Source organism: Helianthus annuus, chromosome 11 (genome assembly GCF_002127325.2).
Source record: "Helianthus annuus cultivar XRQ/B chromosome 11, HanXRQr2.0-SUNRISE, whole genome shotgun sequence".
NCBI lineage: Eukaryota > Viridiplantae > Streptophyta > Magnoliopsida > Asterales > Asteraceae > Helianthus > Helianthus annuus.
In genome coordinates this window covers 99104380-99121669 of record NC_035443.2, presented here as the reverse complement: position 1 = coordinate 99121669, position 17290 = coordinate 99104380, and the positions used below count along the sequence as shown (strand labels likewise).

General features: G+C 38.1%; 1 protein-coding gene and 1 non-coding gene across 2 annotated transcripts; one reads left to right on the top strand and one right to left on the bottom strand.

Annotated features, from left to right (window-relative positions):
• Positions 1-3353: 3353 nt before the first annotated feature.
• On the top strand, positions 3354-3459 carry LOC118484492. The gene has a single exon (XR_004873603.1). It is a non-coding gene; the product is annotated as a small nucleolar RNA R71 (small nucleolar RNA).
• Positions 3460-9015: 5556 nt separating this feature from the next.
• On the bottom strand, positions 9016-9576 carry LOC110942676. Its single transcript, XM_022184447.1, has one exon. The coding sequence runs from the start codon at positions 9574-9576 to the stop codon at positions 9016-9018; it is 561 nt and encodes a 186-aa protein (XP_022040139.1).
• Between the last annotated feature and the right edge of the window lie 7714 nt (positions 9577-17290).

The following is a 17290-nucleotide window of genomic DNA, read 5'->3' as shown; positions in this document are numbered from 1 at the left end:
AAACTACTACCTTGCTTCCCCAAATATACGAGCGAAACTTATCCAAAGCGTACACCACCGCTAGTAATTCCTTCTCGGTTGTGGTGTAGTTAAGTTGCGCTTCGGATAAAGTTTTGCTTGCATAGTAGATAACCACCGGCTTCTTGTCAACCCGTTGACCCAAAACTGCACCAATAGTGGTATCGCTTGCATCACACATTATCTCGAACGGCTTTGACCAATCAGGTGGTTGCAAGATAGGCGCCTTGACCAAATGTTCCTTCAAAACAGTAAACGCTTGCATACATTCATTAGTAAAGTCAAACGGGACATCTTTTAATAACAAATTGCATAAGGGTTTGGTGATAACACTAAAACCCTTAATGAAACGTCGATAAAAACCCGCGTGTCCCAAGAATGACCGTACACCCTTAACATTTTTAGGAGGTGGCAACGATGAAATTACCCGTATCTTTGCCTTATCCACCTCCATCCCCCTTTCCGAAATCACGTGTCCCAACACAATGCCCTCTTGCACCATGAAGTGACTTTTCTCCCAACTTAGCACCAAATTTTTCTCAACGCACCTTTTTAAAACCTTTTGCAATTCGTTGAGACAAGCATCAAAAGTAGTGCCAAAAATGGAAAAATCATCCATGAACACTTCGAGCGACTCTCCAACCATGTCCGAGAAAATACTCATCATACATCGTTGAAAAGTTGCCGGAGCATTACACAACCCAAACGGCATTCGCCTAAAGGCAAAAGTGCCTTATGGGCATGTGAAGGTGGTCTTGTGTTGGTCATCCGGGTGTATGGCAATTTGATTATAACCCGAATACCCATCTAAGAAGCAATAATATTTTTGACCCGACAATTTTTCAATAATTTGGTCAATAAAAGGTAGCGGGAAATGGTCCTTAGAAGTGGCGGCATTCAGTTTTCTGTAGTCAATACACACCCGCCATCCGGTAACCGGTCGGGTGGCAATTTGTTCACCACTTTCGTCCTTGACTACTTGAATGCCGGCCTTCTTAGGCACAACCTGGGTGGGACTCACCCAAGCACTATCCGAAATCGGATAGATGATTCCCGCATCCAACCATTTAATTACCTCCTTTTTTACTACCTCCCTTAGGTTCGGGTTCAACCGCCTTTGAGCTTCTCGTGTCGGTTTGGCATCTTCGGTTGTGATAATTTTGTGCATGACGATGGATGGACTAATTCCTTTAAGATCGGCAATCGTCCATCCAATAGCACCCTTGTTCGCTTTTAACACCTCCATCAAGGCTTGCTCTTGTGCCACTTCCAAATTAGAGGCAATAATGACCGGCAAAGTGTCATTATCCCCTAAAAATACATACTTCAAGTGGCCCGGCAAGTCCTTGAGCTCTAACTTTGGTGGTTCCTCCAACGATGGTTTTGTACCCGAATCGATTTCCACCGGTAGACCCTCGAATTGATGGGTCCATGGTGGTCTACCTTCTTTCAGCGCCATCACATCTTGTGCCTCCTCTTCAACCCGTAGTGCATAAGCATGTACCTGTTCAGAAAAGTCACACAGGCAAATATCCAAACCATCCTCCTCATACTCATGCGGGTTGCATCCATCTACTATGTCTGCCATAAAACACTCATCAACACCATTAGCATTAGAATTGTTAGTGAAAACATTCAAACGCATTTTTCGATTTCCGAATGCCATATCAACTGTACCAAATCTACAATCGATAATAGCATGCGCGGTGCTTAAAAATGGCCGACCCAAGATTATGTTTTCTTGTTGTTTAGGGTCCGCCGATGAGTAGTCCAAAACCAAAAAGTCCACCGGGTAGTAAAACTCATCAATTTTAACAATAACATTTTGAACCATACCCCGGGGCAACTTGTGAGACAAATCGGCCAAAACAACCATCGTCTCCACCCGTGCTAATGGACCAAAGTCATATTGGTCGTATAATCCCCCCGGTAAAATGCTAACTCCGGCTCCAAGATCTAGCAACGCCTTAGCCATTTGAAAATTACCAACTTGTACATTAATCAATGGCGTGCCCGGATCTTGGAGCTTAGGAGGAAGCTCCCCATTCAACACCGCACTCACTTGCCCGGTCAAATCTACCCGCTTAGGCACTTTTTTCTTGTTTTGCCTCTTTTGTGTGCATAATTCTTTTAAGAATTTTGCATAAGCGGGAACTTGTTTTATTGCATCAAGAAGTGGGAGATTTATTTTAACTTGTTTGAACATATCCCAAATTTCCTCTTTTTGAGGACCCCTTGACACAATAAAATTTTTCTTTCCCGGGTCAAGTAAAGCCGATGGGAATGGAACTTGACTCGGTTCACCCTCTATTTTTTCATTCTTTTCATTTTTACTTTTTTCACTTTCACCCAACCCCGGTTTTTTAATAGTTGTTTCTTTTGGTTTAACCGGTACAAGTTCATCATCACTTTCCATTCCCGTGATGTCCTCAACCACCCCCTCGACCAATTCGGGTGACAAATTGGCCTTAAACTCTTTACCACTTCTTAACACACTAACATGGTTAATATTAACATTACCTCGTGACGAACCATGTGAAGGGTTTACCTTTGTGTCGCTTGGAAGTTGACCCTTACCTTTCTTTAGTTCCGCCACATCGGTTGCTAATTGCCCCATTTGAGTCGTTAGTGACTGGATGCTTTTATCACGAACCTCATCTTTTTGCATCCGCACTTCATCAAGTTGATTTCGCTTTTGCATTTCCAATTGCATGCTTTTAAGCATCTCCATCACCTCATTTCCACCCGAAGATCCCCCTTGATCTTGACCCGTTTGGTATTGTTTTTGATACCCTTGGTTATTTCCGCCCCGGTACCCACCTTGGTTATTATAAGATGGCCGTGAACCAAAATTACCTTGGCTACCTTGAAAATTTGGGTTCGCTTGATTTGACGGGTTCCCATATCTAAAGTTCGGGTGATTCCTCAACCCGGGGTGGTAGGTATTAGAATTCATGTTGTTGTAGTTCCTACCACCTCCTCCTTGGCCTTGACCTTGGACCGCATGAACTTCCTCATATTGCCCTTCCAACATTCCTTGGCAATTTTCAGCCGCGTGACCTATTTCATTACACAAAGCACACACATCATAAATTTGATTAGTAGTTTGAACATTACCTTCATCTATGGCATGCACTTGTGGTCGGTTAGTTGTCGGTCGGGCTCTCCTCGAAGCTTGGGCTTTCCTTTTTGATGTAGTTGCCATACTCTCCAAAAACTCCCAATCTTCATTCTCATAATTCGTTCCAAATGTCCCTCCGGTGATAGACATTAAATCCCGTGCATCTTCGGCACTTAACCCCTCATGAAAAGCGTTCATTAACTCCCATAACTCAATCCCATGATGAGGGCAGTTTTTAATCATCATGTTAAAACGCTCAAACGCCTCATGGAACATCTCACCGTGTTGTTGTTGAAAACTTCTCAACCCCTTCCGCGCATCATTGGTCTTTTGGGCGGTGTAGAATTCATCCAAAAAGGTTTGTTGCATCTCCCCCCATGTATATATTGATGCCGAAGGCAAAGTGTAGAACCACTTCTTTGCCTTATCCTCCAAAGAAAACTGAAATAAGACTAACTTGACTTCATCGGCCGAAAAACCTTGACTCCCAAAAGTGTTGCAAATTGAGTCATAGGCCTCTAGATGGAAATACGGCTCCTCCGTTGCTAACCCTTTATACTTCGGTAAACTTTGCAACGAGTTTGTTCTTACTTCAAAAGTTCTCCCTTGGTTGTTGTGAGGGATAACCACCGGTGAGGGGTTTTGAGTAATGATTGGCCTGAAATGTGCCTCTATTCCCCTTGCATTTTCTCTAAGATGTCTTCGTGGCACACCATACCTACCTCTCGGAATAATCGGCCCATTCGGTCTTGGTACTTGCCCTTGTGGTGCGATCGGTTGTTGAAACTGTTGTGGTCGCATCGGTGGGCGCTGAGGCGGTCTTTGAAATGGTTGTTGGTGTACATGTTGTGGCCGGACCTGTTGCAATGGAATCGGTTGTGGCATTGGTGGCCCTTGTGGTCTTGGCCGAATATGTTGTGGTATAAGTTGTTGATGTTGCATTCCACCAACACTCGCCATCCCTTGAGATTGACTCTGAACATACCCAAAATCCCCTTGATCACCATAATCTCCATAACCATACCCATCATCTTCATACCCCTCAAAGTCTTCAAATCCCTCATCATAATCACCCCCTTGCATTCCCGAGGTTTGCCCAAATGGAATGTTTGAATACTGAAAACCCGATTGTTGTGGTCTAAAGGATGGGGTAGTATGCACAATAGTTGAATTGGGTGCAATTGTGAAGGTAGATGATGATTGACCCGTAGTTGGGGGAAAGAAGTGAGATAATGGTGGGATTGTGGTGGATGGATCGTAAGTGATGGTAGGCTCATTTTGAGTGGTGATTGGTTGAGTGGAATTGGTTGGTGTAAATCCAGCGGTGGTATTAGGTAATGTAGTGTTTGGTGATGGTTGGGTGGAAGTAGGTATAAAGGATGAGGTTGTTTGACTGGTTGTAGGTGGTATCTGAGAATCAGCCATGATGTTTCTCGGTGTAATGGGTGAAGTAGGTGAACCCATAATTTTGTTTTCTCGCACTAAAACTCGGTTTTGTCGTAGCGTTCTTTCAATTTCCGGATCAAACGATAGCGGTGATGACCTGTGAGAGCCTCTAGTATGCATACACCTCAAGTACCTGCACACTAAACACAACCAGCGTAAACCCGAAAATAACAAACAAAACTATGAAATTAACACACGTTGCGCACTACTCCCCGGCAACGGCGCCAAAATTTGACGTGATGTCGTGGGTCACGCAAATTTAATCCCTAAACAACTGTAGTTAGCGGTAGTAGGGTATCGAACTCAGGGAGTATGTGGAAAATGTGTTGATTGTGTAGCTTTGTATTTATACTAAAATTAAACTAAATTGCAGAAATTTAAAATTCAAGATTGTGGATTGTTGTTTTGGAAAACTAACTTAAGAACTAATTCAAATCAAAGTAGGTTGTAAATAATTAGGAGAGAACAGTGATCACCCTAGGTTTCAGTTTCTTCGAACAGTTGTGTGCAATTTCACTAGAAAGAGTTACATAGACATAACTCGTGTATGTGTGATTGAAGTGATAAAAGGGAACAAAGTACTCGGATTAGATAATGCGAGGTTGTTTCCCGATGACCTATTAACCAATAACCAACCCTAACCCTTCCCGTGATATCTCGGTTGCCAACGGCACCAAGAACGTACGATCGAGACCAGAAATTGTAATATAGATTAACACGCTACAATCAATCAAACATACACCATGACATTCAAGCAACGCAAGATATCATTCTAGAAATGCAGAAATTTAACACACAAAAGTCTTAGAAACATTCACCTAAGATGATCACCGAAGAGTTTAGCCGGACATGGCTCGGTGAATCATCATCAACATTAATCTAGTGTTCATACGAATTAAAAACACAAACCGAATGTTTAGAATTGTTCACAAAGCAAGCAAATACTCCAAATTCGCCTCCCAAGTCTCCAAGAACCGTCAATGATGAGATAATACCAAAAGACACACAAAAAACGAGTATATTGTGGCAGTTACACTTTTCACGTTCAGGCACCACCGTAAATTACGGCTCCACCGTAATTTACGGTGGTCATCAAAGTGTTACGGTGAGTCAAGCCTGGTTTACGGTGCAAGAATCAACAAAAATCATGTCTACCGTAAATTACGGTAGGACCGTAATTTACGGTACTCAGCAGCCTTGTCTCCTTTGTTTCGTCTTGTGTTCTTCTCTCGACCCGTTTCCACCAAAGCATTCATGAGCTGCCTTTTATCCATCTCTTATCTCCTAATTCGCACCTGAAACATAAGCATCGTAGTTATCTAATCCAAGATAATTACACGGCTAAATGGAGGATTATTTCATGTTTTAACATACTTAAGGGTTGTCCAAAGGACCACCCGTCAGTGGTATGTAACTGATTAATTGTGCTTATGGCACTCTATTCGTGACATGATATAAAGTATCATTCCTTAGTTTTAGTATTCAACGTACCATAACACATGTATTTTCCCCAAGTTTAGAAAACAAGTAAAAGTTTAAAAGTGGGGACATGAACTCCCAACTTTGCGTATCCTACACCGTAAACTTCACCGGTTGGTTTCGTAGCGTCGTGACCTATACGTGTTCTATTAATATTAATCACTAGACTTGTATCACACAAGTACAAGTCACCATCTTTTGTTCATGTATATGTTCCTTGTATGTTCAATCTTTGTGAGGGTCGTGCCCTTGTTTGTCGGGTCTTGCCCGTTGAGTATGTATTGCTTATTTGTAAATGTATATTTCACTCTTAAAATATATATATATGTGTTTATAAGTCTTTTTGTCAAGGTAAAAAGTTGTTAAAAATAATTTATATTTTTAACTTTTCAAGTATGTTACTTATATTATTTTCCAAAAAATAAATATAAGTATTTTGTGAAATAATATTTTCAATATCGTTTTTTGTACAAGTATTCCTAGGAAAGTATACTTGTATTTTATGTAAATACTTGTGTATTTTGTATTATTTACCACAAATCAATACTTTGATTTTTATTACTTTCCGGAATTATATTTCTTAAAAATAATATATTTTTAACACTTGTATGAAATATATATATTTTGTCATGCTATAAAATATATATATGGTTATTCTTGATATCCACCTGATATTTGTATAAATTCCAATACTTGGTATAGGTTACATATTTGTCCAAAAATATATATTTAAGTCTATAAATGCCCAAGTTCAATAATATGTTAAGAAATATATTTTCGTAAATATATTTTCCTGTATTTGTCCATGTATTTCCTTGTGAGGAATTTTTGTATACTTGTATACTTATGTATTCTCATGTATTTGTATGTGTATTTTTGTATTCATACTCCTTGGGAGTATTTAGTGTATTTTCAAGTTCCTAATACACTAATATATATAATACACATAATATATACTTGGCACAAAATTTGGTGATCACTAAATATATTTATTATCCCTAAAAATATATATACTTCATATTAATTCTAAACTTGAAGAAATCACCATTTCTTGACTTGTAATCTTACACAAAGATTAGAGAAACCTTGGTAAATATTTTTAGGTGAATTTTTAGGGAATAAGTTTCACCAAAACTTATATTTTTCTAAGTGTCAAAACTTTATAAAAATTTTGACATAGTTTCCCCAAAAAATGGAGGTTTCCCATGTTTTCAAAACATGTGTTTATTTTCTTTTAACACCAAAACAATTTTCCAACAATAATTATCAACAACATATACTAATTTTTCCATATGAAACATCATGGTGAACTTGATTCTTGGTAAAAATGTGTAGTCTTTTAGATCTACGCTAAACATATTATGATCTTTCGAAAAATAAGTGTTCTTGAGTATTTTAAACAAACTTTTATGGAGCTTTATTTTATTAACCAACTTATCCATGAGTTTAATGGTCTTTAAAGTTTCTAAATCATGTTCTAAAACCACTTTTATGTCTATTAGAAAGATCATTATTTCTAACATCTTGAGTAACCATGGATCTTTCAAGATCCATGCTTAATAACTTTAGATCTTCCATAAACAAGCTTTATGTTAAATTTTTAACAAGCTTTACATAGATTTTGGTTTCAAAAATTAGTTTAACACACACTTTATTACTTCAAGTTTACAAGTTTATGCATAAAAATCCATTTTTCATGTTCACATAATGCTTTATATGTTCATCTTCAAGTTTAACCATGGATCCTTCAAGATCCATGCTTAAACTTGTTAGATCTAAGCTTTAACATACTTGATCTAAACATAAACACAAGATATAACATCAACAACTTCATTACATACACTAAAATTTCATGTAATCACTTGATTTCTTCATAAATATCTTAGATCTTCTCATTTTCTTCTTTAAAAGTTAAGTTGTTTAGATGATGGAACTTGTACATAACATAAACATGACCTATTTTAGTGATCAAGAAGCTTACTACTAGCTCTAATTGCTAGCGAAGTGGCACAAGAATGAAGATGATGAACAAGGAAGAAAATGAGAGGTTAAAAGCTCCACAATGAGGTCCTTCAACTTCTAGCACCTTACACCTTCTTAGATAGCCTCCATACACCTCTAAATCACCTTGGATTGCTAGGAAGTGAAGTGAAAATGGTGATGGTAAGTGGATGTGCTTGGGCCGAGACCAAGAAGGAAGGGAGGAAGAAGATGATGGTTTTTATGAGATGTAGGACAATGTGTTTTTTTTTTTTTTGGGTAAGGGTTACCCCGATGAATTTTATAAATGAACCAATAAAAACAAAGGTGTGTCAAAGCAACACACCAACTAGGCTTGGCATACCAAGCCTAGGAAAACAATCAAACAACCAACAAAACAAAACAACCACACAACATATCAAGTCCTAGACACAACCACGGCCAACAACACGACCGAAACAAAAAACTCTAAACTAAACAAAACTTCTAGCCCGGATCAGGATCGTTGTTGTCATTAATCTTCCAGATGCTGAAAATCCTCTTCCTAGCCAATTCCAGCCGAAACTTGAATCCCATTAGTCTTAAACGAACTGAGCTTTTAATCCTCTCCGCAACTTGTGTCTCCGTCAAATGAGATGAGCTAAAAAGCCGACTATTCCGCTCTTGCCAAATATAATAGGAAGCCGCAGCAATTACCAACTTACAAACGATATCATCCACTTTCTTCGACTTGGATGATTGATCGATCCAACCCATTAGGGAGTTCCATGTATTATCAACACTATCTAGATTCACCATGCTCTTCACATTTGTCCAAACTTTGTTTGCAAAGGCACATTGAAAAAACAAGTGATCCCGACTATCTCTTCCCTTTTTACACAACGGGCAGCACATAAGGTTAAGGTTTGTGGCACTCCAGCTTCCCAAACCGCTAATCGATCTTGAGTCTTCAGTTTGTTCTTAATGACCAGCTACATATGAAATGAGTGCCGAGGAACACACTGAGAGAACCAAACCATATGAGCCCAGTTCGCAATGTTATCCCTGTTTCGAATCGTGTTCCATATTTGAGCTGCTTCAAAGTCACCTACATTACCATCCAAATCTTTCCAAACCAAACGATCAATATCATTTTCAGCCAATTGGGGCGTTTGAATAGTTATTAGAACCGGAAACAAATCAAACCAAGCTTGGGGCCATCTCCAATTCCCATTCGCATCAATTACATCCGCAACCGACAACTTCAAATTAAAACCTGCATTTGCTATAGCACGAGGAGTAATAAATGAGCGCAACGGACTTACATGGCACCAATTATCGCTCCAAACATTTGCTTGCATACCACTTTTGAGCAAATACCAGATGAAGGGTCTCACAATACCTCGAATGGACAATATTTTCCTCCATCCCCAACTCATACTACCCGGACAAGGAACCTCCCAAAAATTCCTCCCCTTAAGCTTGTAGTCATGAATCCATTGCACCCAAATAGAGTCACGTTTACTTATAATACTCCAAATATGTTTGGCCATGAGCGATTTATTCACATCCGAAATGGATTTAATGCCCAACCCCCCCCCCCCTCTTCTTTGGGCAAACAAACATTGTAACGTTCCGTATTTTTGATCTTCCTATTTATAGCATTATGGGTTGTACTTTCCAATTTCAGTCAGTTGTACTCTCATTTTATCCTACTTTGTATTTCGAGACTTGGATCATAATGAAAAAAAAAATGCATCGTTTTGATCATCTGCTTGTTTTAATACTATGTTATATTATTGCACGTTAAAACACGTTAAACTATGTCAATCGCATAAAAACAGTTGAAAGATATCCCAATCTCAGCTCTCGAATCAAGCGTTGCCAAGAGATTACCCTAATCCGTTCAAAATCGGGAATTCGTACGATAATTCGGTAAATTACCAGAAATTTGGGTTAAATCAAATAATTATAATATATATTACTAGTTAAAATAAAGAAATATGCTATTTATAATAATTAAATAAATAAATTAATTAACTAAATAAAATAGTATTATAAGTAAATAAAAAGGATTTTATTGAATTTTAGTTAATTTAAACTAACTTGGTTAGCAAATCTTTTGTAACATTGGACTTAACCTGGTTAAGTCTAACCAGGTCAGCAATTATCAAAGGACACAACTAACTGAGTTAGAAAACTCAGTTAGTTCAGTTAAGTCAAAAAGAAGTAAAAAGGGGGGCTCTCCTGGGTGAGAACCGGCCCCTGAAGGATTCGAACTCGCGTCCTCAAGTATAACAAACGAACCATTAACCGCTCGGCCGGGCATGCCACATCCGAGTAAATTAGGAAACAAATAACTATTATGCGATAATTCAGGAAACCGAATTCCTTGTTTAATCGCCAAAAGATGTAACCTCGTTCCTTCCTTATTTTCTCGACAACTGTCAAGGATTGACAGCAAGGAATTCCGATCATTTCCTTAAACCAAGATCAATCACTTCCTCATTTGAATCGATTGCCAAACATACACGGAACTATTTCCGTATTTCGAAATCGTTTCCATTTTAAACCGACACATTCAACTCGCCTATAAATACCGAGCACGTCCCTCACTTCCGAACCCACACCTCACCGGAAAACACCTACAACCACCTCACCCTTCACCTCCCTTCTTCCTTCTCTCGCTGGAACCAATTCACCGGAGAAACTGAGCCCGTCGCCGGAAGAACTCGCGGAGATCGAAGTTCGCATCAGAGATTAATTCACCACGTTCGAGCATTTAGAACTCGCTGGAGTTCATCGGAGATCACAAGGAACCGCGTAACGTCGTTTTCGGTATATTCTCTTTGTCATTCTTGTACATCGACCAACCTGTGTTTTAAGGAAGCATAAGAACAAGTAACAAGGGTAATGTCTTTGTTGCTGTTACCATGGAATCGAGCCGGCCCACGGGTCTTTTCATTTGGGCTGGTTAAATCCTTTTCTTTTTTATTAATACTGGTAACATAATTATCATATTACTACTATTGATATTACTAATTATCATAAACTACCAGTATTATTATTACTAACAATACTACCAGTTAGTACTATTATTATCTATATTCACTATTATTAATACTGTTATTACTAATATCATTTTAGAAACCGGTTATGTATATATATATTAAAACAGGATTGTTAACAAATTATTAATCTATATTAATCATAAATAACATTATTAAAATACATATTAATCAGACTTATTAAACCATAAAAATAAAAAAAAAATACTATTATTGAAATTAGAGTTTCTTTCCTACATTAGAATTATTACTATTCAGAATCATCATTAATATTATTATTATTATTTTTACCTTCAGAATTATTATATCACTAATTAATCGAAATTATTATTAATATCATTATTATTATTATTATTATTATTATTATTATTATTATTATTGTTATTGTTATTATTAATATTAATATATATATATATATATATATTACATTAATGTTATTATCAAAAAATGCTATCATTGTCATTATTATTATCAGTATTAATATTATTATTATATTAATAAATAGTAACAAAATTATTATCATTATTACTATAAATATTAATATTATTCGAAATAAAAAAAATGAGGTTAATATTATTATTATCATATATGATTCCCATTATTATTACCATTTTAGAAATAGTACTACTATTATTAATTCTCACTAATTTTACCATTATCACATTGTTTATTTCACCAACATTAATTAACGAATTCCCAATCACAATAGGGTAAATCTCTTGCGCTCGTTTGCAATCCTCTTGGACAACTCTATTGTTTTATTCTCTTACCAAGAAGCGCAACGCACTCTAAGGTGAGTATACTCGATCCCATTTTCGTTTTAAACACTTTGGGTGCAACATGTATTCCATATTCAAATTACACAACACTTGAAACTTGTTATACGCACACTCTACCCATTTTAAACATGACTCAATTTGATGCTTGTTAATCTCGTATGCTGGGTAAACTTTTCGTGTCTATATGCTCATTAACCTTATTAAACTTATTAAACTTGTTAGACTTGTTAAACTTGTTAGACTTGTTAAACTTGTTAAACTTGTGAGACTTGTTAGACTTCTTATACTTATTAAACTCCTATGCTATAGGAGTATGCACCGCCCTTGAGTGAGTCTTGGGGTGTTTGCGTTGGAAACTTGGGTTTGACATATAGTGACACTGTTTCAGCATATTAGTAACTTGTATTATGTTGTTCATGTTGGATATGAGTACTTAAACTATTTTATTCTACTATGCTACGTATCAAACTTGTATACTCGCCAACATTCTTTTGTTGATGTTATTTTAATACATGTTGCAGGTTGATAGATGAAGGATTCAAGAATCAAGTTAGGGTGGATTAGAAACACACCTAGGAATAAACTATGTTGGAATCTTGTTTTGTTTATTTGAACAATGTATAGCATTCTAGCATTTATGAAATTGAATTTAAATTATATTGTCACAATAGTGTTATGTTGTTTTGAGCAATTTGTTCGTCTCATCCCGATGTTTCCGCCATCGGTTGGGGTGTGACAGATTGGTATCAGAGCCATAACTATAGGGAATTAGGTAGGCTTGCTATACTTTTCCCTAGTCTATAGTAGGAGTACTCTGATGCCAGATTGGTATCAGAGCCATAACTATAGGGAATTAGGAATGCCTTGCCTAGTCTATAGTTTAGGAGCTTTTTCACTATGTGTTGCTTAAAACAACTTTCCTTCTATCTTCTTTGCTTCCCTCTACTTTCTTTTGGACTCTTAATATACATGCCTTTCCTAAGGCTAACACAATACACACTTGGAGGCTTTGAAGACACTCTTACAACACAATCGAAATAATTCATCAAGATAGGGGTGATTCCCACACTTGGTGATGATTTTCACTCAGCTATACTTTGATTTTTGCACGAAATCTACCCTCAAGTTAGGAGTGATATCTAAACCTTGTTGGGAGTTTTCCATTTCATATTCTAGTGGACCCTTATCTTAGGATAAGTACCAACCACATTAGGGTACGATGTTATCAAGTTAGAGGTGATACTCGCATCTTGTTAACTAGTCCCACTCCTCGATTTTCGCTCTCGCCAAAGTTTCGATTTCCCAATCGATTAAGGACGTGTAGTAACTGGAAGGACAAATATCGTTAGTCGCTCCTCGATGAGAGTATTTGTCTATTAGGCCAAAGCACGTTTCCTTAATTCGAAAAGGAGTTCGATTCACTTTGGAAGTGTCGTATGTTACGTTCCGTGACAATCCATATTTTACGTTAAGTCTCTTTTTATGTTATCTCAATTTCTATGTGATTTTACATTGAGCGTTATCTTCATTTCAAGTTAGGAGGTCACAACTCACACTATTGTCGCAATCCAAAACAATTAATGACACTCCTTCGTGAACAAATTAAATTTATTATGCTTTTATCATACATGTTACTATATGTGAAAATTCATGTCACTTTATCCATGTTATCCTATGTGAAACACAATGTGAAACAATGTGCTACATGTTACATGCATTAAACAATTTTTCTCAAATAAACATTATGATCAAAGTCTCATTCTCATTTCATTTTTCGTAGATGTCTTCATCTCGTCAACTTTCCAGCTCGTCCAAAAAGTCAAGGGTTAGCTCTCAAAAGAAAATGATGGCATTTATGGCCAAGCATTTCGCTCGTCTTATCCCCAAGGTTGTGACTGAGATCCAAGCTTCCAACACCCCAAACTCTTCCATTGACTCCAAAGTTGCCCAACCTAGGCATATTGCTTTTAACTACAAACACTTCGCCTCTTGCCACCCAAAACCTTTCACAGGCAACGAGGGTGTGACAGCTATGTTCGAATGGTTCGACAGCATAGAGGTCACGTTTATCAATAGTGAATGTCCTGAGGAGCTCAAGACACGTAGTGCTACTGGTGTCTTTCAAGCAAGAGCCCTAGAGTGGTGGACGAATGAAAGGAACATTCGTTCAAACGAGTTGGCATATGCGTTGTCATGGGAAGAATTGAAGCAACTCATGATGGAGGAATTTTGCCCTCCTCATGAACAACAGAAGCTTGAGGAAGAATTTTGGGCCCTCAAGCAAGTTGGAGACGATAATCTCGCGTACACCACCCGCTTCAAGCAACTGAGCTTTGTTGTACCCCACCTAGTCCTCACCGTTGATCGTATGATCAAAAAGTATATCCACAGTTTACCCCCTACCATGAGAGACACCATCGAGGCAGCCCAGCTTGACAACATCGAAGCCGTCTATCGTCTCGCCGCTAGTTTGAACAACAATCGCGTTCGTGACAAACAAGCTGCCGCATCCGCCAAGTCAACTCACCCTGCTAAACCAGTCAACCAAATTACCCATCAACCAAGTGGCAATTGGGGCAAGAAACGTCAGTTTCAAGACCCTGTTTGCAACGCGGTTGTACCTGCTGTAAACCCAAACCCTAATACACCTGAAAACGCCAAGAGACAATACACTGGGACTCATCCAAAGTGCACCATTTGCCACTATCATCATCCCACCAAGGTCCAATGTCGCCATTGCACTGCGTGCAACCGTTTCGGTCACCATACCGCTTATTGTCCGCATGCTTCCCAAAACCTTAACCCAGCAAACATTGTTAGAGCCTGTTTCAAGTGTGGGGATACTACGCACCTTCGCCCACAATGTCCTCTATGGAATCAAGAACAACAACCAGCCCCAAAAGGTCCAGCTCTCAATGCCAACCAAGCTTAAGATGCCAACCAAGCTTAGGGATGGCCAAAAAAACTCGAGCCCGACGAGTATTCCCGAAACCCGAGACATCCGGGACGGGTGTACCCCGAAGCCCGACGGGTATGCGACCGGGTATGGGATTAGTTTTTTATATTTTCTTGGGTATGGGATGGCCTTGGGATTATGTGATACCCGTCCCGATTACCCAAAACTACATACACAAACTAATAATATGCTTACCAATATGAAAATTCGATAACATTTTGCAAATGTATGTTATGACTTGTTCCTTTCAAGTTGACATATATTTGTTGTAAGGAAAGCAAATTCTGTCAAAATATTTCCGACAGTCTGAATACTTTTCCAACATGCCTTGAACGCTTCTATACATGTCAAACATGATGTCAAAGTGAAAGTGCAATAGATCGTCTAAGGTGTCGTACCCGAGAAATCGGAGAAGGCGTTGGTGGTTGCGCTCGGCGTTGACAAAGGCCAGGTCATCTGCAGTCCATCTCACCCTTCTCATTTCTGTAACCGATTCTGACAAAGACCGGGTATTTTCGCTGGTCCTTCGACTTGCCTCTCCTCCCTTCTAGCTTCGTGTTGTGAGACTGCGTTCTTAGCGGCATCGTCTTGACAACAAAGGATGCATCCGTCTAAGCCACATTTAGCATATCACATTGGATAAGAATTAAAGATAATGCTTTTCGCAAATTTAAGCTGGTTAAAAAGTATGTACATCCTCCTCATCCAGTTTTATTAATTTTGCACACCTATTTTTAAGAATGCCTGCTTTTCATATAGTGTAATTATTTATGTTCATACATAGGCTAGGAAATTGGATACAATGTTATCAATGGTTTGTATGTAGACTATAGTTCATTATTTTGCATTTTTTTATTTATTTTAACATGTACCTATCTATAACCTTGATGGGCTTTCAATTGCAGTTTACAAGTTACAACTATTTTAGAATCAATATGTACTTCTATGTAGTCATCTTTTTGTTGATACCTAACGTCTTTTAAGAAAGTATTTCTTTTGCCTCACCAGTGTTGTTTGTAATCCTAACGTAACCTACTACCTCTGTATGTCTATAAGGCTATTAGTTTTATGAATGTTTCCGCCACCAATTATCGCCTAATGTACATGCACTGCATCGCACGCGGGCACAATCCCTAGTTATACTCATAAATCATAACTCAAAAAATCAAGAAGCAACAACATTTCCACATCGATCTTTGTTCTCTCATACTGAAGGTAATTTCTATTCTTTTATTATGTATAATTCTTTTCGTATTTTCTTAGCAGATTTATTTAACAAATTAACGGGTATACCTGATACTTGCGAGTATGTCCGACACCCGACGAGTAATTACCTAACAAATACCCAATGGATAACGGGCAGGATATGGGACAAAGAATTATAACTGGGTACAGGCCTAGGATTACTAATACCCGGCCCAAACCTGACTCATTTTCATTCCTACTTATTCACAATACGGGTTTTCTAATGGCACACCCCCTGTCTATCCGCACACTTTTTCAATTCAATACGCATCGTATAGGCCTATATGATGCGTATTGAAATAAAGTAAAAGACATGGCAGACTGACAGGTGCAGGTTATGTCTGACGGCGGGCTTGATACGCATCGTATAAGCCTATACGATGTGTATCAAGGCACCGATTTTTTGAAGTTTATTTTTGTTGTGTTGTGTCAAATACGAACGCGAGAAACGAAAGAGATTTCGAGCAGTTGGTCGATGACATGATAGATAAAGATCTTGACACAATCATATCCATTTTCGAGTATTAGACTAGATAGTCCAAGATGAAATATATTAAAACCATTCAAGCCCACCAGTCTACAATGTGTTATGGTAAGATTTTTCAAGTTTGCACAGTGGGAGAAAAGACCAGCACCCCTGTCAGTATTGTCCTTTAAATTCGCATAAACATATATTCGTTTCATAACCTCCTCCTATAAATCAACCACAACTCACTCGAGACCGACCTCTGGATCACACATGTGGTAAACAAATACCAAGGATATATTCAGATCTCTATTCGGTCATCTTTTCGAGCTTTTACACACGAATATGTGGTTCCCAATTTGTGAAACATAATCCCAGATTGTCTAAAGAAACTCTTTTATCATGTGTCATATTAGATGAGTATCAAGGCACTGATTTTTTTAAGTTTATTTTTTGTTGTGTTGTGTCGAATGCGAACCCGAGAAACATATTCTCTGGATCACACGTGGGAGAAACTAGGTAGGACTAGACTCCTGAAGTTGTCATCTGATAATCACACGTGACAATTCATTTGATAAAATATGTGGGAGAAAAGACCAACACCCTTGTCGTTCCGTATTTTCTCCTTTTCTAATTCTCGAAGAATCTCGTAACGTATTCTCTGTTTCTATAAATCGTCTGTAAAATTATGTTTCTCTAATATGACACATGATAAAAGCGCTTCTTTAGACAATCTGGGATTATGTTCCGTTT

Coding starts and splice junctions, on each gene's coding strand:
- LOC110942676 (XM_022184447.1), bottom strand. CDS start 9,576: ATGGCCAAACATATTTGGAGTATTATAAGTAAACGTGACTCTATTTGG.